The following is a 21,836-nucleotide window of genomic DNA, read 5'->3' as shown; positions in this document are numbered from 1 at the left end:
CTAGTCAACCACTCAGAGGTGTTCAGGGTGACTCTGTTGCTCTGTGATTGTACCCTGAGAGAACAAATATAGAACACATAATTTAAGGTCCTAGAGGGATCGACGTAGCAGTATTGTTCGCTGTGACACTCGAGACTGGAGCTCAAACTATTTAAAATAACACCTTTTATAAAAGCTTCACAGCTGGCTCAATCATATTTAAAATAAATCGACTGTCTGGCTTATACTGTAATGTGATTTACAGTGGCAAGAAAAAGTATGTGAACCTTTTGGAATTTAATGTTTTTCTGAATAAATGTATCATAATATGTTATCTGATCTTCATCTACATCAAGGGTATTGACAAATATGTGTCTAAAATAACAATTTTTTTTATCTTTCATGTCTTTATTGAGAACAACCAAAAAAACCTCATAGTGCGTAGAGGAAAAAGTATGTGAACCCTTGAGTTAATGACCTCAAACAAAGCTAAATGGTGTCAGGTTTTAGCACATCTGGAGTCTCGTTGAGATGAGTTTGGAGGTGTGGACTACAGCTACTTTGACTGATAAAACCCTCTCAAACTTTTGGAGTTTGCTCTGCACAAGAAGAACACGCTTATGTGAGCCATGCCTCGCCAAAAAGAGCTTTCAGAGGATCTACGATCAATAATTGTTGATTTACATAAAGCGGACAAGGGTTACAAAGTTATTTTAAAGACTTTAGAAATTCATGAACACATGACACTGTCATGACAAATGAACCCTAACCATAACTTGTCATGACAAAAACCGAATGACACTTACTAAAAGAAGCATTATGTCATAAACGTTTATGACTTGTTTATAAGGTTTATGACATGTTCATGACAGTTTCATGTCACTCTTGTGTAGATGCCTTCAAGTAAAGTGTAACCAAAAAGACTTAAGACAGCCAGAGATATTATACGAGGCAATTGGATGAAAACACGTTAATTCAAAATCTACATTCAACATTTGCAAGTAAAGTGTAACCCTATTTTCTTTTCCCTTGTCCCCCTGTACTTGTGTAAAGTGTCCTTGGGTTTCATGAAATGCGCTATATTAATCTAAGTTATTAATAACGTTGGTCGCTACAACAAACTCTTATTGCTTCGGCTCGTGACACAGTGACAGTGATACCCGGTTTAGCTCACGATACATCCAGATTAGGCTAAATTACCGGATGCAACACTTGAAATGCAACGATGCATCTGTAACGTATTATCTTATTGTAAATGAATGATTTTCTGTCTGAGCACAACATTCATCGCAACTATGACCTTCCCGTAACGCTAACTCCTAGACCTTTACAACAAGTGTGGTAAAAACACTACCGCTTTTGTCCAAATGGGCCGCTGAAATCAACAAACTGAAGGTTACATATAGCCACTTTAAAGTTTTTAAGTTTTTAAAAACAAATAGGAATTTTTGTCATTTGTCTTCTTGGTAATCCAAGGTTAAATTAGTTTCACTGACTGACTCACTGTATGGGTAGATTCAGGATGGATAGGAGGTTGTGAAAAGCATTACAGATGGAATTCATTTTAATATGATGGGGATGGGGTCATACAAGCTGTAAATTATGACTACAGAATAAAAACAATTAATGAACAAAACCCTCAAGAGACAGACTAATGATTGTGTTTTAGTGTGCTGTTCCACAGTAGTCTTTCCAGTGTAGCAGTTGTTTCACTGTTTGATGTTTGTGAAATGTGTTATAAACCAGAGATAGATATAGTAAATATTAATAAATTTTTCAAGTTTCAAATATTTATTTTTGTTGAGAAATATGTAGAAACCATATATATTGACAATAAAAAAAAGGCATTTCGTCTAAGAAAAAAGAAAGAAATGCAGATGGAGACTTACTTTGCTTCCAAAGCCAATCAGTGGTTTTTCATCCACTCAAACCTGGTTTTTGATCAATCAGGGTGTTAATGTTCAAAATTCATTTCTGTACACAGAGATACTTTTTTTGTAGTTTAAAGGTAATGCACCAACTGATTTGGTTATGGTAATGTTTGTTTTTTACTTACTAAGTTCTTTTGCTTCTTGTAATTTCATGCTGTGTCCAGTCAACAGTAGCACTGAAATTATGCCTTTAACTGCTTCCACAACTGTGGCGTATAAATCACAGAGATGCTGAATCCCAAATTGTCTGCAACGAACAATAAATCTCTGGTGCCAAGGATATTTTGTATGGATGGAGATTAACTAGATTTAGACAGTCCCATGGTGGAGGACAGAGACTGGCGGTTTGTCGGTTTGTCCTCATGTCACTCAATCAAATCGCTCTGCCCAAACTAATCCGTTGAAGAAAAAAAATAATATTTTTTTAAAACTAATCTATGTTGCCATAGCACTCTGCTTGACGACCATTTTCTGGCGGGAACCCTTCGTTGCTGAGGAGTCAAGTCCCGTCACCCCTCCTGAAGTGTTTGGAAATCCGTGAGCAGCCACGTATTTACGGTACGCTTCTCGGATGATGCGGAAGGCTCGTGCGTTAGCGTAAGGTATATCAGTGACCGGGTCTCGATACAGTGCGGCCTTGTGGGTGACAGGACAAACCTCCTGGACGGGCAGTTGAGGACTCGACTGGGCGCTGTGTGGAAAGGCCACCTCAAAAGCTTCGTCCTCACTGAATGTTATGTAAGTACGAGAGCACAGGCCTCCGGCAGGCTGCTGGGACGGCGTCGTGGGATTTTGTGGTGCAGTTTGAGGGACGTCCTGATCCAACCTTTGGAAAATGGGAAAATTACTATTTTTACACAAACAGACTACATGCATTTGGTCTATCTAAGATTTGCCTACTTAAACACATACTAAAGTTAACTGCTGTTGAAGTAGATTACTTCAAGCAAGCTAAAAATGGAAACGATGGTCTAGCAGAAGATCATACGTAACGTACCCTTCAACATCCACGTTTTCTTCTTTTAGGAGTGAGTGAGAGACTAGTGGCATCAAGACTGAATGGTAACGGATGGTTGGTCCTTCAAAACGCCGCTTCTTGTGGACCTGTTTCTTTTTGTCTGCCTCCAGACGTTCATAGTTCTCTACACACAGAAAGTAAAATAAATAAGGTTATCTTTATTTCAAGTGGCAATAGGTGAAACAACTTAAGACATCTTGAGACAATTGATTGGTAAATGTGTAGTCAGTAGCGATTTAGTAAAAACAATCACTAGACAAATTAATCAATCATTATACAATATTTACTATAATTCTGTGTATCTCTTCGCCAAACAGATGGGCTGCATTTATTCACATACATTCTGAATACAGCTAGAGGCCTCCGTTCCAACACAAAATCAACTATTTCTATTTATACTGTAACCATCAACAGACGCACCATTTGTGTCTCATACAGCATAACATATGTTAAAGAGGTTATGGACATGACAAAGCAACTAACTACATCAGGCCTAATGTCTGTTAAGAGGAAAAATTACTCATCTTACTGTACTTTTTAGAATCCTTAAGCTTAATACTAGAGATGTACCGATTACAGCTTTCTAGGCCAATTCAGATTTTCTTTGAGTTAGGCCAGCCGATACCGATTTTAGCCGATTCCGATTTCATTTTTTCTAACCACTTTATAGCACACACAAATATAAATTTTCTATCTTTTCTTTAATAGAACATTTTGATCAGAACATAGAAAAAAATTTTAACAGATAATGGATCACTATAAAATAGAACTATATAAATTACTCCTGGTGTGGGAAATTGTGTGCACACACACAAACACACACTGAAGAATTTCCAAACAGCTGACATGTTGCAGGTTAATTCACGAGGTTCCCTACATGTGTGAGAATAGCGCGGACACGCGCTTCACACCACAAGCGGGTACGCGCAACACACGGCGGAAAAGTTTAAAAAAATAAAATAAAATGAGACTGTGCTGTCGCGTCCGTGTGTGCGTGCATCCTTGAGAACTGTAACTTATATAACTTATGTTGTCAGTTAATTGTAGCATTGACCGACATGAAATCGGCATATATCAGACTGACCTGCCGGTCGCCGGTCTTGGCCGAGCACGTGAAAACCGGCCAACTCCGGTCACCGGCCGGTCTATCGGTGCATCTCTACTTGATACAATTGTACAGTATACTTAATATTTCTATTGTCATTTATCTTCTGTCAATGCAATATTATTTGTGTGACTTATGCTGTATTTGTAATAAAAAAATAAAAAAAACTACAAAATAGTTACTATATACAGTACAGGCCAAAAGTTTGGACACACCTTCTCATTCAATGCGTTTTCTTTATTTTCATGACTATTTAGGCTACATTGTAGATTCTCACTGAAGGCATCAAAACTATGAATTAACACGTGGAATTATGTACTTAACAAAAAAGTGTGAAATAACTGAAAACATGTCTTATATTCTAGTTTCTTCAAAGTAGCCACCCTTTGCTCTGATTACTGCTTTGCACACTCTTGGCATTCTCTTGATGAGCTTCAAGAGGTAGTCACCTGAAATGGTTTTCCAACAGTCTTGAAGGAGTTCCCAGAGATGCTTAGCACTTGTTGGCCCTTTTGCCTTCACTCTGGGGTCCAGCTCACCCCAAACCATCTTGATTGGGTTCAGGTCCGGTGACTGTGGAGGCCAGGTCATCTGGCGCAGCACTCCATCACTCTCCTTCTTGGTCAAATAGCCCTTACACAGCCTGGAGGTGTGTTTGGGGTCATTGTCCTGTTGAAAAATAAATGATGGTCCAACTAAACGCAAACCGGATGGGATGGCATGTCGCTGCAGGATGCTGTGGTAGCAATGCTGGTTCAGTATGCCTTCAATTTTGAATAAATCCCCAACAGTGTCACCAGCAAAGCACCCCCACACCATCACACCCCCTCCTCCATGCTTCACAGTGGGAACCAGGCATGTAGAATCCATCCATTCACCTTTTCTGCATCGCACAAAGACACGGCGGTTGGAACCAAAGATCTCAAATTTGGACTCATCAGACCAAAGCACAGATTCCCACTGGTCTAATGTCCATTCCTTGTGTTTCTTGGCCCCAACAAATCTCTTCTGCTTGTTGCCTCTCCTTAGCAGTGGTTTCCTAGCAGCTACTTGACCATGAGGGCCTGATTCTCTGTGTCTGCTGCTAGAACTCTGTGTGGCATTCATCTGGTCTCTAATCTGAGCTGCTGTTAACTTGCGATTTCTGAGGCTGGTGACTCGGATGAACTTATCCTCAGCAGCAGAGGTGACTCTTGGTCTTCCTTTCCTGGGGCGGTCCTCATGTGAGCCAGTTTCGTTGTAGCGCTTGATGGTTTTTGCGACTGCACTTTGGCACACATTCAAAGTTTTCGCAATTTTCCGGACTGACTGACCTTCATTTGTTAAAGTAATGATGGCCACTCGTTTCTCTTTACTTAGCCGATTGGTTCTTACCATAATATGAATTCTAACAGTTGTCCAATAGGGCTGTCGGCTATGTATCAACCTGACTTCTGCACCATGAATGAACACATGTTCATTCATGGTTTTGATGCCTTCAGTGAGAATCTACAATGTAAATAGTCATGAAAATAAAGAAAACGCATTGAATGAGAAGGTGTGTCCAAACCTTTGGCCTGTACTGTATATATGATTATTTTTTGGAGCGATGTAAAAAAAAAATATATTTATATATATATATTTTTTTATTTTTTTCTTTCTTTTCTTTTCATTCCACATATGAAGTCAGACATATGTTCGTGTTAGTCATCACTGTAACATTCAAGATGTGACAGCTTTTGTGTGAAACTATGATTTATTTTTGTTTTATTTGAAAAACACAGCACAAACTATAATCCCCAAACAAAAAATATAATTACCAAAACACAGTCAATTGTTCATTTTTGGTCGAATCAGGCAAAAGTTCAGAGATATACAAAAAAAAAAGCGAGCTGTCAGCAGACGGATTCACTTCAACGGGCGAGCCATGCAGGAAATACAAAAACACAGTTAAAACAGTCAGTCTGCAGATCGGTACATTACTAGTTTTCCCGTCAATGGCCACGTTTCATGTTCCTTGATCTCTGCATCTGTCGGTTTGGAGTGCTGGTTTTGAGTTGATCGAGGGACTAAACTACCTCAACATTAATTCTAGCTGCAGTTGTGGCGCTATCTCACCGGACCGACTATCACTCCACTAGGATCTGGAAGACGACTCTCCCGTGACGTCCGTTTAAAGTGACCCGGTGATCGGCAGCAGTGGTAAACTAATTGTGATCGTTACAGAGTGAATATAATAAAGCTTAAGCAAAAGCTTTCAACGGCAGACAGAACATTTTGGAACCAAAACTCTCTTTACATTTGAGTAACTTGACCAACATGTTCTTACCTAAAGATCGAATGTTGATCTCTGCTGTTATTTTGGCCTCAGCCAGCAGTTCTTCCTGGGTAAGGGGCCGGTCCCGATGAGCACCTCTCCTTCTCCGAGGGGCATCTTGACGCTCTTGCAAGCGTAGATTGGTCTTTCGGGTATGTTCACTGGTAGACTGTCGCACAGACTTCCGAGCTAAAGAGTGATTAAGCATACATTACCATATCACTTTCGCATATCCTTCATCTTACTTACACATCACTTCGCACCGGCTCTGTAATGCCTACTTAACCTGCACTTTGTGTAGCCTTTTGTATTCTGTATTCCTGTATTGTATTGAATGTGAAACTGTATGTTGTCTTGCACGCTTACGCTTTTCTTGGCCAGGTCGCCGTTGCAAATGAGAACCTGTTCTCAATGGCCTACCTGGTTAAATAAAGCTTAAATAAAAAAATAAAAAAGCATCATACAGCTCAAAAAACCCAAAAGGAGGACAAATCCTGTTCAAAAAATTATGTTCAAAAACTGACCCTCTAATGCAATTGTGATGTAATCATCATGTGCTTATGAAGTGATGGTTTATGTGTTAAACTGTTTAAGTTAAGTGTTTTTGGATAATTACGGGGGATATCGGAAAACGGTGTGTAGCCATTGGTGGGAGGTTTGTACCAATCTTACTTTCTGCAAAATCTTGGAATTCTTGTGGAATCCTCCTTTTGAGCTCCACTTTAACTTTCTCAGTCTTCTTCTGTTCCTCGGACGGCCTTTTGGGTTTGGGTTTTGCCACCTTTATTGGTTCCTTGGATTAAAAAGAGATAAAAAGCCTATTAACTGCAAATATATTTAATTCTGAATCAAATCACCCAAAATACTAGACTGAGTAAACCCAGCCTGATCTGCTGGCGAGTTGATTTCGCCCTGCAGCTCAGGCTGGAAACCTGTACGTTTATCTATCCTGCTTCAGTTACAATTTTGCGAGGACCAATCACAAACTGGCTTATCCACCTGGTGCGCTATTGGCTGGTTTAACACAATGACGATAGAGAAGCGACCAAGCAGCTTCTTGTTTGAATGTAGACTGATCATTTAATTCACTTATTAATGCAGAAACGTCATTCAAAGTCGGATCACTCTTGAAATAATTGTCGCTACCTTATACGCTTTAGTGACCACCCGACTTTTCCGCCGAGGAGCATCCTCCTCCTGGTCGCTGTCTGGCTCATCACCCTCATCGATGTCAAAGTCGCTGTCCACCTCATCCTCTGTGTCTGAATGTTCTCCATGATACTCGTCATCTCCCGATTCCTGGAAGGAAACAAAAGGGCATGATTTAGCCAAACATCTATGAACACAAAAGATATTGCCTGTTAATGCAACAAGCTTCAGAATACACGCTAGAGTCAGATTGGTAAACCAAAATTCCTCTTGAGGTTTTCTATAGGTTGAATTAAGACTCTTTGATAAAGTTAATACAGGTGACGTGTCAACATTTTAAAGCGAAATAGGCCAAGGGTACCATAGTGTATTAGAGTTAAATTCTGTGATGGGCATGTGTGCTAATCAAGGTGTCATTAAGCTATGAGATTTAGTAAGAATGTCTCCCGTAGAACGAGCAGGTTTATTTTTTAATACTCAGGCTACTGACACACTCCCAGATCCACAACACAAACATACAGAGAGGCAGCTCTCTCTATGAGTTTGTGTTGACACCAAGCAAATCTCAAGGTGATACAGCAATCAGGCTCGGAGTATACTTACTATGGGTAGACAAAATAATACCAACACCTTATGTACAAAACATAAATTCTGATTGAACTTCATCATACAACACAAAAGTGGGTCATTTAAAGCTAAATTTTAATCAGCAATAGGTTTTAAAAGAGTCCTGGAAATCTGCAATTTTTAAAAGCATGTGACAACTAATAAACATCTAAAGAAGAAATATCAGTTTTTAAATACTAAGTGCACAGATAAGACAAAACCTGCAAAGTTATTTAATTATGACATGAAATTCATGACAACACGCAAACACAAACAAACTGCAATGACAAAGACCAACATCGGTCACCAGTTGAAAATTACTCAGACATTTTAAGTCACTAGCCCTGAAATTTAAGTATGTACACAGGCATGTCATACTGTTTTTATGAAAGTGTCTCAGGATTTGTCGATGATTTGTTAATCTACTAATCTTGTCAACCTCAGCTGAGACTAACGTCAGAACTGCAAGAGCAGCCACTGCCAATCCCCAATGTTGACACTTGAACCAGCATCTGCTTGAAGAAAATTACTTAGACTGTAAATTGAGGATAAAACTCAGCATCTTAAAATGTAAGCCTTAAATTAAGTTGCTACAATATCGAATAATAGCGTGTAATGTTCTGACAAACAATATAGCCTTAAGCCTCTATAGCTTTTCTCTCTCTTTGAATGTGACGGAGAATGGGCTGGCAATCTTATCCAGCCTTCACAAATTTGAAAGCTGTCAAGATAAACTGGGCCAGGAAATTTCTTCACGAGCTGTGGTCACAGTTTCGAATGAGTCACATTGGCATTGTGGGTTTTAAGGCCAGAGCTGCTGCAGGCCTTAATTGCAGGCACGTTTATAAAACTCATCCTTTAGTGTGTCCTTTCCATGTTGGTGGTTAATATCGATTGCATCTTTAAGCTTGTACAGTACAGGCCAAAAGTTTGGACACACCTTCTCATTCAATGCGTTTCCTTTATTTTCATGACTATTTACATTGTAGATTCTCACTGTAGGCATCAAAACTATGAATGAACACATATGGAATTATGTACTTAACAAAAAAAGTGTGAAATAACTGAAAACAGGTCTTATATTTTAGATTCCTTAAAGTAGCCACCCTTTGCTCTGATTACTGCGTTGCACACTCTTGGCATTCTCTTGATGAGCTTCAAGAGGTAGTCACCTGAAATGGTTTTCCAACAGTCTTGAAGGAGTTCCCAGAGATGCTTAGCACTTGTTGGCCCTTTTGCCTTCACTCTGCGGTCCAGCTCACCCCAAACCATCTCGATTGGGTTCAGGTCCGGTGACTGTGGAGGCCAGGTCATCTGGCGCAGCACTCCATCACTCTCCTTCTTGGTCAAATTTGGACTCATCAGACCAAAGCACAGATTCCCACTGGTCTAATGTCCATTCCTTGCGTTTCTTGGCCCCAACAAATCTCTTCTGCTTGTTGCCTCTCCTTAGCAGTGGTTTCCTAGCAGCTACTTGACCATCAGGGCCTGATTCGCGCAGTCTCATCTTAACAGTTGTTCTAGAGATATGTCTGCTGCTAGAACTCTGTGTGGCATTCATCTGGTCTCTAATCTGAGCTGCTGTTAACTTGCGATTTCTGAGGCTGGTGACTCGGATGAACTTATCCTCAGCAGCAGAGGTGACTCTTGGTCTTCCTTTCCTGGGACGGTCCTCATGTGAGCCAGTTTCGTTGTAGAGCTTGATGGTTTTTGCGACTGCACTTGGGGACACATTCAAAGTTTTTGCAATTTTCCGGACTGACTGACCTTCATTTGTTAAAGTAATGACAGCCACTCGTTTCTCTTTACTTAGCTGATTGGTTCCTGCCATAATATGAATTCTAACAGTTGTCCAATAGGGCTGTCGGCTGTGTATCAACCTGACTTCTGCACAACACAACTGATGGTCCCAACCCCATTAATAATGGAAAAAATTCCACTAATTAACCCTGACAAGACACACCTGTGAAGTGAAACCCATTTCAGGTGACTACCTCATGAAGCTCATTGAGAGATCACCAAGGGTTTGCAGCGCTATCAAAAAAGCAAAGGGTGGATACTTTGAGGAATCTAAAATATAACACGTTTTCAGTTATTTCACACTTTTTTGTTAAGTACATAATTCCATATGTGTTCATTCATAGTTTTGATGCCTTCAGTGAGAATCTTCAATGTAAATAGTCATGAAAATAAAGGAAGCGCATTGAATGAGAAGGTGTGTCCAAACTTTTGGCCTGTACTGTATGTATCTGTCTCCTCTTACTATGCCTTCAAGCACATTTGACAAGCCCATAAAAAAAGGACCATAAAACACAGGCTAATGGGTATTTGTCCCACTCTCCAAAACCTGTATACTAAAGGAGCCATATTTGAAAAGCCTGTGCTATGTATAGTCCATGATCTTCTTAAATATGGGCTGTGGCATTAACTGCAGAGATTATGCAGATAAATGGGCATCACTTCTAACACTGCAGAGACTGAGATGTAGTGCTGGGTGGTATGCCGGCTTAAATTTCCCACATGTTGTGAATTTTTCATATACCGTACTGATGCATAGCTGAAACAATTGCTGAAACTTTTCAATAGGCCTACATACATATACACATATATACACACACACACACACACACACACACACACACACATACATGCATACATACATATATATATATATATACACACACACACACACACACACACACACACACATACATACATACATACATACATATATATATGAAATTGTTCACTGCGAAGAGCGCTACAGTCTGGGGAATGCTCCGATTGTATTGATTGGGGTATGCCTATTGTATTGGCATACAACAAGTTGTGACACTAATAATTGTACATTTACAAAAATACATTACACATGTTGTCAGTCTACTCCTGACAGTAGAATAAGCCACTATAAACCTACAATAAGACAAAGTCATACAAAAAAATACCATGATACACCGTGAAAAAAAAAAAAACTAAAAATGTTTTTAAATTAAATAATTTCACTACCTGTCAGGATTGGTCTGCTACTTTTAAGTAAACAATCAATTAATCAAGACATTATTGTGCAAGACAATGAATTGTCCTGCGTGACCTTTTTGTGGCCACTGATAACTTGTGATGTTTTTTTTTTAATGGTCAATGTAAGGCAGTGCCATGTGTCCCTTTTGGATTATAATGAAAATAAACCGTTTTATTAATTAAAAGGAGTAGTCAGTCTTAGGAACATCTTTTTTCCCCATGTCATAAGACTGCTAAATAAATAACACACAGAGTGCAACCTGTGCAATACAGTCTCAAATGTAATTCAACCCACTGTGCAATAACTGTTATTCCGTTTAATGGCCTAGAATGTATATACTTCTTTTATTGCTTCTTATATTTTATTATAATGCATGTCTTTTTATTTTGACAGTTTTTTCCTTTATTGCCTCTTAGGTTTGTTTTTTACTTATTTTATTATATTTGTGAACATACTGAATCTTCAACCAATAGACCAACTCAAGCTAGCTGGGAGCCAATGCTAACGTATTAGCTAGCTAGTTCACTTTGGTTACTCACATCGTTGAAGCCTCCATACGTGGTCTTGTAGAATTCATCCTCTTCTTCAGCATCCAGTAACTTTGACAAGCGGTTACCCGCAGTCTTTCTGGGTTCCCGGTCAACTGCCAGAGTCATGGCTGTAATCTCTAACAATGCTAACAAACGTAACGTCTGGGTGTCTAGCTAGCTATATCGTTAGCTAGCTAGCGTTGTGCTATTGTTGTGCTAACTTGAGCCGGTATAACGTTAGGGTGTTTTGGGGGACCTTTTTTACCTCTCACTGTGCGTACTCAATTATCTGTTCGTACCCACATTTATTTAAGTTATGAATACGCTTTAAATTCACGTTAATATGCAAAAAGAATGTTCCTTATTAGCTAGCGACCTGTAATAATACAAGCTAAGTACACAGCTAGCTAACCTCTAATACTATGTAATACTAGCCGCTGCCTATCGCTAACCAATACATCCGGAGCAGTAGATTTACTTCCGGGGGTACGGTGTTGTGTTCAAAGCATAGACTTCAAACAAAGAATTTCTAATATTCCTAAAACGACGCAATGGCTGTCCGAAATCAATACATAATAATAATAATACATTTTATTTATAACGCACTTTACATTTAAAACAAATCTCAAACTGCTATAGGGTAAAAGCATCAGTATAAAAGACAGATAAACACATAAAAACGGGAGACTAAAAGCAGCAAGCAGCGAGGTTAATTTAAAGTCATAGGTCTTGCTAAAAAGAAAATAGTTGGTGTGGCCCTGACACACCAACCCTACGGACGGCCGACTTGACTTGCTGGGTCGGAGGGCGGGCAGTCGGACTCAGTGCTAACCCGGAAATAACGAACGAGATGAGTGTTGAACGCCTCTCAAAATCTGACGAAAAGCTTTTAAACTGACCTTTGTCGATCTGAAATGAAAACCGATTCAGCAACTGTATGTCCTATTTCTCGCTTAAAATGTTTTCAGAAACACGTTTCAGTGAACTATTTTCGTAAAATACGAGATCGTATTTCGAACAAGCCGCCATTACTATCGGCTGGAGAAGCCAGACCCACGTGACACGTTGTCATTTCCGGTTTTCATTTTCTGTATTACGTCTTGCGCACGCGCAGAACGTACGCTCAAGACTGCGTCGCTTCGGTGTGTTCCAAGGCACTTTTTGGACCTCGGGGAGCCACCTGATCAGTCCGACTGCCTTTTCTGTCGACGGTCAGCCGTCGGGTTGGTGTGTCAGGGGCTTTAGGCATGAGGAGTAGGGATTGGTTAAGGTTAGGAATATCAGGGTAAACCAATCAGAGGCTGAAAAAGGCAGAATAAGGCGGGCCACGAGGCACGTCCTTTGTCGTCGCTGTGTAAATACCTAATATTAGCAAAAGAAAATATTAATACATTATGAAATTATCTTAACTTCCAAATCATTTGGCTGGTACATTTACAATGGCGGCCACACAATATTTTATACTGTTGTCATAGAAACCAGTGGAGCACTAATGTATTGCCATGGCAACAACATAATTTGGACTTCCTTGTGGCAGACCATGATGAACACATTTTTGTAAGTGTTGGTTATCGGCAAAAATTTATGTTACAAAGATACAAAGTGCAGGTGGTAGAGCTTTGCTGCATGTCATTACCCCCTCTCTCTTCCCTTTCATGTATTCAGCTGTCCTGTTGAATAAAGGCCTAAAAATGCCAAAAAATGTATCTTAAAAAAATAAATAAAAAGATACAAAGTACTCTTTGTGTGCTCACTGCATACAATTACACTATACTTTAACTTAAAGACCTTTGTCTGTGCTTGTGGTTAACAGTCATTGATATAGTGTTAAAATAAATATTTAAATATTTGCCTATTTAACCTGTTTATCAAGCATTCACAAAGCAAACCCAATGCTTACCGTTACCGCTTCAGATGTTCTGATGTAGGCCTACATTTTTTGACCAAGAACCACCAAATAAGCACACCAAAAAATACAGTTTTGAAAGCACAATAATTTTGTTGTGCTACTTTTAGAAAGCAAACTTATTAAGTGCTTTATTGGGAAAGAAAACATACAATCCACACATCCATTAAATAAGGATTGCAGCAGTGAATGTGACAATATTAGAATACCAGCAAAAGAATTTTCGTTTTAAATTAAGTAGAAATGACATAAATGCAAGTCATGTGTACATTAACATAGATAAGGTTAACATTGCCATACTACATTTTATCTCACGGCTACCATCTGAGGTCCATCATACTTATTTCATTTAAAAAGTCTATCATCTGTTCTTTCGAAACCAAATAGACAAAACAAACAAGTTCTTAAATTGTTTATATATTAACATCAACAAAGGCAGTATAAGCAACACACAATTTACTGAATAATTTACATCTCTACATAGTACATGCATTATGCTCATTAAATATTGCTTACTTTGGTTGTTTTACTTTCAGGCTTTGTTATAGTGTAGTTTTCGTCTCATAAAAGTAAGACAGTATATAAGTAAATAAAGCTATAATTAAGTCAACCTCTAGGTTATACTGTATGTTCCTAAAATGTAACTTAAAATCGTATTAATGTCCAGAAGGGCTTATAAGTATGGGCTTCTTAAAATTTCCATTATGTCTTGTCTTTTTTCACTATTGCACAACATAGGCTAACATGCTTTAGTTTATATGAATTAATCAACAGTCAGCCTCTCTGTTGGAAACAAGTTTACATGCTCTAAAATTAAATTAATTATCACTAGTAATGGAAATTAAAATACAAGTTTTACATTGGAATGTACTAGGTCAAACCAAGTGAAAACAGGATTTTTACTTATAGACTCATATTAGTTTCATGGTGAACCTGCTTGTCTCCATATAGTTGCCTTTCCCTCCATTACTACTTGACACAGCGCTTCGTGGCACATATGCTATTGTGGCTGTGTGCTTTATTTGCCCTTTACTCTTACTCCAGAAAAACATGAAGACGAAACAAACGCTCACAGAGCTGAAAAATGAAATCAATCCAATGGTTGCAGCTACCAGTAACGTCTTAACATCTAATGCGATATTCTGATTTCCATTCATGCCTGGAGAGGCAGATGGAAAGGCAAACCAACCTTTAAGATGAAAGGGTTTTTTAGAAGATGATGGAAAGGCTCGGACATGAATGCTGACGAGCAAGCTGTCATTTCCTGCCGCATTAGATGCCACACAGAGATAAGCACCGCTGTCTTGAGGTTGAGCATAGCGAACCTCCAGCGAGCCATTAGAAAGAGCCCGTATTCTACCAATAGGTGACAGAGGTTTTAGCTGCGGGCTTATCCAGGTGACAGATGGCAGAGGGTCACCTTCTGCATTGCAATAAAACACAACTGTTTGTCCTTGATCTACTCTCACTTCTTGAGGTTTAGGGTTTAGAATACTAGGCTGCCGACATGTGAGCAGGCCTGGGAGCTCAGCTTCAGTAAAGTCTAGAAAATACCATCCCTGCAACTGGACGGAGGTAGCGCAAGTCGGAGGATTTCCACCAAAGTCCAGATATAGTCGCCTTTGCACCACCCACAGCAGACGGCAGTCGCATGCTAGTGGGTTGTTATCAAGTCCCAGAGTTCTTAGGGCGTCCACCGAATGGAAAGCTCCTACCTCTAGTGTGGTGAGAAAGTTTCTAGATACATTCAGCAATTTGAAATGTGCCAAACCCTTGAATGCTCCGATTTCGATACGTAGCAATGATCCCCCCACCAGATGGAGCTCTTGGAGCCGGAGCAAGTCTCCAAACAGGTTTTCATGAATGTAGGTGATTGGGTTAAAAGAAAGGTCAAGGTACACAAGATATACAAGATGATGCAAAGAGATGTAGGGGACAACACTGAGGTTACAGTGTCTAATGGTTAGGGATGTAAGATTTAGGCCAAAGAGACTGTTTCCTGACAGGTTCTCCAGCCAGCGGCAATGACTAATGAGAAGTTCCTTCAGACGCTCTAGGTGACGAAAAGAGTAGTTTGGCAGCGTGGTGATGCCCATTCGGTAAAAATGAAGACTTGTCAGGCTCCCGAGCTGTGTGAGTGCCTCTGTTGGCACAGCAGTGAGGTTGCAGCCGTCAAGGCGCAGCTCTTGCAGACTGGTTAAGCCAGTAAAAGCTTGATGAGAAATAAAAACTAAGTCATTATCTGCTGCTATAATGAACTGCAGTGCAGTTAAGTCACGGAAGGTAAAATCTAGAAAAACAAGGATCTCATTGCTGCTTATGTCCAGTAACTTCAGTTTTGGCAAACCAGCAAACACTCCGACAGGAATAATCTTCAGGTGGTTGCGGGCAAGACGCAGAGTTATCAGACTTTGCAAGCCGAGAAAGGCTTCCACTTCAATTATTACTATAATATTGTCACTCAAATCCAAATCCAAAAGTTGTGTCAAAGTAAGGAACTGCTGGTGCACTAGAGTCTTGATCTTATTATGTGTTAGGTTTAGTAGTTTAGGGTTTTGTGGGAGACCGTTGGGCACAGTGGTAAGTTGGCCATCAGAGCAGTTCACCTCCAGCAGCACGGTGTTGCAGCGGCACGACTTTGGACACAGCCAGCGTGTTTCAGATGATAATGCCACCCCCGCTGCCAACAGGTAGAGAGTTCCCCAGCACAGCCATTGGTGTACGGCAATCCCCTCAAACATCTGTTGGCCTGTCTGCACGTGTGAGAGAGAGAGAGACAGCTGAGAAAAGAGTGAGAGAATTGATATTTACTGACGTCACAATAGTGAAAATTGGGGAAGCGTGACTTTCTGCAACACATAAATACAAGAAGGCTGATAGGGTTAAGGTGCGGCCTAGTGAATTCATCTGTTCTTTTTAACTGAAAATAGTTTAATGTTTTTCTCATCTCTTGGATAACAGGAAGTAGATGTTCATAATCAGACAGCTGCTGATGGAGGGTTCTGTCTTTATAGACTTACAAATGGCCTACTGAAGAAAAAAGACAGAAAGCAAAGGAAATAAGGTGAAATGCTGTCAGATGGGGGTGCTGAATCATCTTCGTCAAACTATGAGTGTCAATATTTTCAGTTTATATTTACAGTATGTTGTTTACAGTGCTGCAGTAATCCAAGATGATAAGATACAGAGGTAACAGCTGTGTCATCCATCCTGAAACAGCCTACTGTCTCAGACAAACCAAATCAGTACACATCTTTAAAAAGCAGCTAAAAGCTCATTTGTTTTATCTGGCAATCTCTTGATTGTATGCCCTATACTATGTGTTGTAGCTGCACTTAATTTATGCTTTTTCTCTCTCTTTATCCTCCCTTTTTACCTTTTCTTCTTCCTTTGCAACTTCTATTTCAAAAGTGTTCGATAAATAAAGTTTTCTTGCTTGCTTTCTTGCTAAGAAACTTCCATTCACTGACCACTATCAGAGGCTGTTAAAAGCTCAGTGGTCCTTTAAGGACCTAACCGCTCAATTATCTGTTATCAAATATTGTAAACGTCATCTCGCTGGGCACAATGTAATGTCAGAGAAACACATAATCCTTGGCTTTTATTACATTCAACATTTTTGTTTTTGATTATTTTGATAACTAGTTACTATGGAAGCAGATTGCAGGCTTTTCTCTTGGTCTATTTTTTCACTTTGCACAATTTACTGTAAAATGTGAGATTTGAAACTTTGTAGCTTAATTTCAGCAAAGGAAGATGATGTGTAAACACAACCAAGAGAAATATAATCACACTTGGTCTATTTTAGTATTTACAAAAGTCTTAATTCACACCTTATGCCTGTCCTAAAATATGGCCACTTTTTGTTAACCTTTGAACACATTTTCTATCTTCCAAGCACCATACAACAATAATATTTGGCTGCAGCAAAACAAGCAGAACAAGGTCTAGATCCAGAATTATGTGACAAAGATGTACATGTACAGTATATAGGGGGGGTTGTCACTACAGATCATCAAAATCTCTCTCTTTATATGAGCCATTGCTAAATCCACCTCTAGAGGGAGGCAAAAGCAAAAATATGACGAAATTTATGTACATTATATGTCCACTGGTTTTATAACACTGCTTGAAGATTAACTGTAACTGGGGAAAAAGTGTCATTGCTATCAGTAATCACACAATAACTCTAAAACTAAAATAATCCATGCAACAATATATATTGGCATGTCATGTGAATATATATATTTGTAATCATTGCTTTTAATATGGAAACAAGAATATTAGGTAAACCTGTAAGCCTGTAAAAATGACTAAGGGATCAGCTCATCAAAAAATGTGTGACTTGCTTAAACGCGCTGTTTAAATTGCCAAGGGAGTGTCAGAAGGGTGATGCCACCCTCAGATCTCCTCACGTTGTTCTGCTGAACACTGCAACACTATAACATGTGAGATGAGGGACGGAGAGAGAACGACTACAGTAGGACCGAATGAAAAATGATATTTTTAAGGTGGTAATTGTATATTTCGGTGTGTAGCTGGGGAATCCTGTATAGCCTGACTGCTGGTGATAACAGCAGCTCCCCAGAGCAGTGAGTGATGGAGGCTGACTCCTCTTAAACTCCTCTAGGAGCGTACGTGATAGAGAGTGAAAATAGTGTACAAAGGTGAAATCACAGTTATTTACTGGGGCCTGACAGCTTCAAGAGCTCAAATACAAAGCATAGTGTTATCAAAGGCTCAGCATTATAGTGATCTTATGGGAGGGGGGAGAAAATCAAGTATTGCAACTCACCGTCTCTTTAGTCTGGAGGGCTGGTCATTGTGATAGCTCCATTTTCACAATTTTGTGGTTTAAAAAAACACGAGTGTATTTGCAAGTGGGTGTTATGTTTCTGAATAAATTGTTGACACAAGGAAAGAGAATTCCAAGAGCAGATTAAATCTTTTTTGGTCTGTCAGGTCCACCTCTGTTGCTCAGAAATACATCCAAATGAAACCTGCAATGTGAGAGAAACAGACAGACATATCATAACAAGAAAGCTTCATCCTCCCATTCTTAGATATATTCAAGCCTGGAGGAAGCGTGTTCCTGCAGCTCGGTTTCCCTGTTGCTTCGCTGTCCTCATGGCAACAACAACCTGGCTCTGGACGGGTGGGAGTTCGGTGCATGCTGGGGGATTATATACACTAGCTTGTGGACTCCATCCAACACACTGTACTGGATGACAGGAGGCAGGCACACAGGTCAGCCAAATACAGAGATGTAGGCGCAAACACCAGATGGGAATGAATTTAAGCACTGACACTTAGAAATAAAGGCATATCTTTTCAGCTTTCTGGTCTGTCAGATTTGAAAGTTTGATGAAGACACATTAGCTGTTTGATTTGTAAAGGAGGATAGTGTTAAGTTGAAATAATTTGTCCAACCTGTAAGATGTTTGCACCTTGTTAGTATTTAGATCTTTAAAATGTAGTATTACAATTCAAAAACTCCATCATAACTACTCGTTTAGTACAACCTTAACATAAATCTGTCACGTCCAAGTTACTGAGACTAATTTATGAAAAAGTCCTGAATGAAAGGCGGCATTGGGAACAGATGGAATTATTGTATCTTACCTCATTGGCAACATTAAAAAAAAGAAAAAACAAAAAAACTCAAAGGCAACCATGACACAAAATGACTAGATGGCTTTTGTAGCATGCACTAGTGAATGGTGTATAACCCTGAGTTCTTGATGGTGTATGTACTCCAGTCAGTCTAGGCTGTGAGTGATAAACAGGCCATAGTGTCTCTTTATAGATTTTATGAGAATAAAAGTTACACATCATAAATGAGTGAGGTGAACTTAAATAATTAAGGATCTAATGTGTGGTTATAGTAGTATTAGTAGGCTATGATTTGTAAAAAAGACTTGCGTTATTTGCGCTGCAAGTACACAGGCAATCGAACGATTAAATGAGGAGATGGCATGTCATGCTCGGAGGTCTTCTGTTGACCAACTTACGGTACACTCAAGATTAAAGATAAAAGTAGTGCAGATTACACAACTTTGTATGACTCATTACTTTATAAAATACAGAGGTGTTTTACAATGGAATAAGTACATACACCTGACATGTAGCTTATCCTCCCTACCTATAAATAAAAACGAAAATTTAAAGAAAAATTCTACTCAGGGGATGTCTAACCTCCTGACTGGCAGCTATTGAAATGATTTACCAGCTTTTTTAACTCTTCTTCGGTTTTTATTATTCAAATCCCCTGCCTTTTTCTTTGAATCATAAGTCTTGTTATTTTGTTCCTTTTATCATCATCATTTTTATCAAATTGAGTTTAAGCCTGTAATTATTTTTTTTATTCTAATTTCGCCATATTGAGTTTATTCCATGTCCTTTGTTTTTATTTTTATTTCCTGTAAATTAGGTCGTAGTGACCTGGTGAGGTTTGGCTATAAGCCCCCGACAAGTTTCTGACCTCTCCAGCACACACTTTTTCTCTTTCTATGTGAAAGAGATATGTTGCGATTTATGTTCTAATGTTATATTTTTTTAATGAATGTGTGCAAACCAATAAACAAACAAACTAACAAAGCTGCAATGCCAGTTTTCATTTATCAGATATGCAATTTCTTTAAATAGTCTTGTAAATAGACTTAATTATGTGTTGTGGTGTCTAACTTGTCCCAGGACCATGGAAGAGAATTGGATACAAGGAGTTGGTATATGACGAAGAACATGAAGTCTGTGAATGGGTTTTCTGCAGGTCTGACATGAAAACTAAAAGGGTTAAACTGGTTTGGAGTCACAGAAAATGATGGTTAGCAGACAAAGTACCATGGTAATTTTAAACCGCACCTGCAGGGTGGGATTTCGCTACAACTGGTGTCACAAACAGGTTCCAACAATCGTGATTTCCACATATTCAGCATCAATGAATGATCAGAGTAATGCATTAGTATTTAAATTGATATTTCAAGGTTCAATCATAAGAAGTGGGCAGTAACATGCATTTAAAATTTGCCAACTCTGGTTTGATTTTGTTTTCTTTCCCCCCTGTGACTGAATGATCTCTCATCTCATCCCAGGTCTCTAAAATACTTGAATTATTGACTGTAATTTGTGATTTAGCTGCTCTGTACACCTACACTGCTCCCTTTGTTAATTTGTTTCATTGGCAAACACTCACTCCAGATTTAATGAAAGTTATATAAAAACAATTACAATTTCCTGCCTCTCTGCTCAGCTGCAGGATTATAAGGTGTGTGCCACACCACAGAAGAAAAGCTGATGCCGAGTCAGGAACTTACCATCTGGTACCTCAGGAATCCTACGTTCATCAGCGAATCTCTGTCCAACCCCCGGAGAGAAAATCAGTTATGAACGCCAATTACAGCCTCAGCCAAATCAAAGATCCTAATTGCATAATATCCTCTTGTATTTTTACCATCGTGTTTTTTCGTCATTGCTGCTCCCTGTAGTGGTGACTGCTGTGATGCCTCTGGGTAATTATCTTGCTGGACATCTTATGCCTTTTATTAGAGTAGTAGAAAGCTGACAGAAAAAAAGGGGAGGGAGAAATGGGGGATGATTTGCAACAAGAGTCAACAGCCAAATTTTACCCAGGGACACTGCAAATTACATAATCAGCAACAGTTTTTTGCTTTTCTGCCAAGAGTTACATTAGAAGATTGATACCATACCATGAAGCTGCAGTACAGCCAGCAACCATTTAGCTTAGCTTAGCATAAAGATAAGAAACAGGGTGAAATAGCTAGCCTGGCTCTGTCAGATAATAAAAATCTGCCTACCAGCACATTTAAAGCTCACTAATTAACAGACTGTATCTCATTTGTTTAAAGGTCCCATGACATGGTGCTCTTTGAATGTTTTTATATAGACCTTATTGGTCCCCTAATACTGTATCTGAAGTCTCTTTCCCGAAATTCAGCTTTGGTGCAGAACTACAGCCACTAGAGCAAGTCCCACAATTAGCTTTCCTTAGTATGTGCCATTTCTGTGTCTGAAGCTATTGAGGAGGAGAGAGGGGGGGCAAGGTGGATGGTGGGGGTGTGGCCTTGACCAACTGCCACTTTTCTCGTTTGAAAGCCATGATGTCTCTCTCTCATGGGTTGGCCAAATTCTCTGGGCGGGCAAAGCAGAGAAAGGGGAGGTAACCTTGCTTGTTATGACCTCATAACAAGCAGATTCCAAAACGGTCCATCTGAGCTTTCATTTTCTCAAAGGCAGAGCAGGATACCCAGGGCTCGGTTTACACCTATCACCATTTCTAG

The 21,836-nt window shown here is 39.4% G+C and overlaps 2 protein-coding genes across 4 annotated transcripts; both read right to left on the bottom strand.

Annotated features, from left to right (window-relative positions):
• Positions 1-1,525: 1,525 nt before the first annotated feature.
• Positions 1,526-12,117, bottom strand: vps72a (vacuolar protein sorting 72 homolog a). Its single transcript, XM_039820403.1, has 6 exons — positions 11,643-12,117; positions 7,476-7,628; positions 7,002-7,122; positions 6,342-6,518; positions 2,908-3,052; positions 1,526-2,736 (listed from the first exon to the last, which is right to left on the bottom strand). The coding sequence occupies exons 1-6, from the start codon at positions 11,757-11,759 to the stop codon at positions 2,346-2,348; spliced, it is 1,104 nt and encodes a 367-aa protein (XP_039676337.1). The 5' UTR covers positions 11,760-12,117; the 3' UTR covers positions 1,526-2,345.
• A 1,535-nt stretch (positions 12,118-13,652) lies between these two features.
• LOC120570778 (leucine-rich repeat and immunoglobulin-like domain-containing nogo receptor-interacting protein 1) lies at positions 13,653-21,037 on the bottom strand. 3 transcript variants are annotated; one of them, XM_039819303.1, is made up of 4 exons: positions 20,990-21,037; positions 20,853-20,892; positions 18,335-18,539; positions 13,654-16,292 (listed from the first exon to the last, which is right to left on the bottom strand). In XM_039819303.1, exon 4 carries the CDS (start codon positions 16,278-16,280, stop codon positions 14,451-14,453), a length of 1,830 nt encoding a protein of 609 aa, XP_039675237.1. In that variant the 5' UTR covers positions 16,281-16,292; positions 18,335-18,539; positions 20,853-20,892; positions 20,990-21,037; the 3' UTR covers positions 13,654-14,450. The 3 variants fall into 3 exon arrangements, with proteins under 3 accessions (XP_039675238.1, XP_039675237.1, XP_039675236.1); XM_039819302.1 differs by having other exon boundaries at positions 20,853-21,035; XM_039819304.1 differs by lacking the exons at positions 20,853-20,892; positions 20,990-21,037 and having other exon boundaries at positions 13,653-16,319; positions 18,335-18,702.
• Between the last annotated feature and the right edge of the window lie 799 nt (positions 21,038-21,836).

Source organism: Perca fluviatilis, chromosome 13, assembly GCF_010015445.1.
Source record: "Perca fluviatilis chromosome 13, GENO_Pfluv_1.0, whole genome shotgun sequence".
NCBI lineage: Eukaryota > Metazoa > Chordata > Actinopteri > Perciformes > Percidae > Perca > Perca fluviatilis.
Note: the sequence above shows the minus strand (reverse complement) of the source record. Positions and strands in the feature narration are given on the sequence as shown.

What these genes read in the sequence shown, in the direction of transcription:
- vps72a (XM_039820403.1), bottom strand. Translation starts at nt 11,759, where the DNA reads ATGACTCTGGCAGTTGACCGGGAACCCAGAAAGACTGCGGGTAACCGC. An exon ending in CGTATGGAGGCTTCAACGAT is followed by an intron (nt 7,629 to 11,642) that starts GTGAGTAACCAA and finishes GTTTCCTTCCAG; the next exon opens with GAATCGGGAGATGACGAGTA. An exon ending in GAAAACGTGGATGTTGAAGG is followed by an intron (nt 2,737 to 2,907) that starts GTACGTTACGTA and finishes CATTTTCCAAAG; the next exon opens with GTTGGATCAGGACGTCCCTC.
- LOC120570778 (XM_039819303.1), bottom strand. Translation starts at nt 16,280, where the DNA reads ATGTTTGAGGGGATTGCCGTACACCAATGGCTGTGCTGGGGAACTCTC.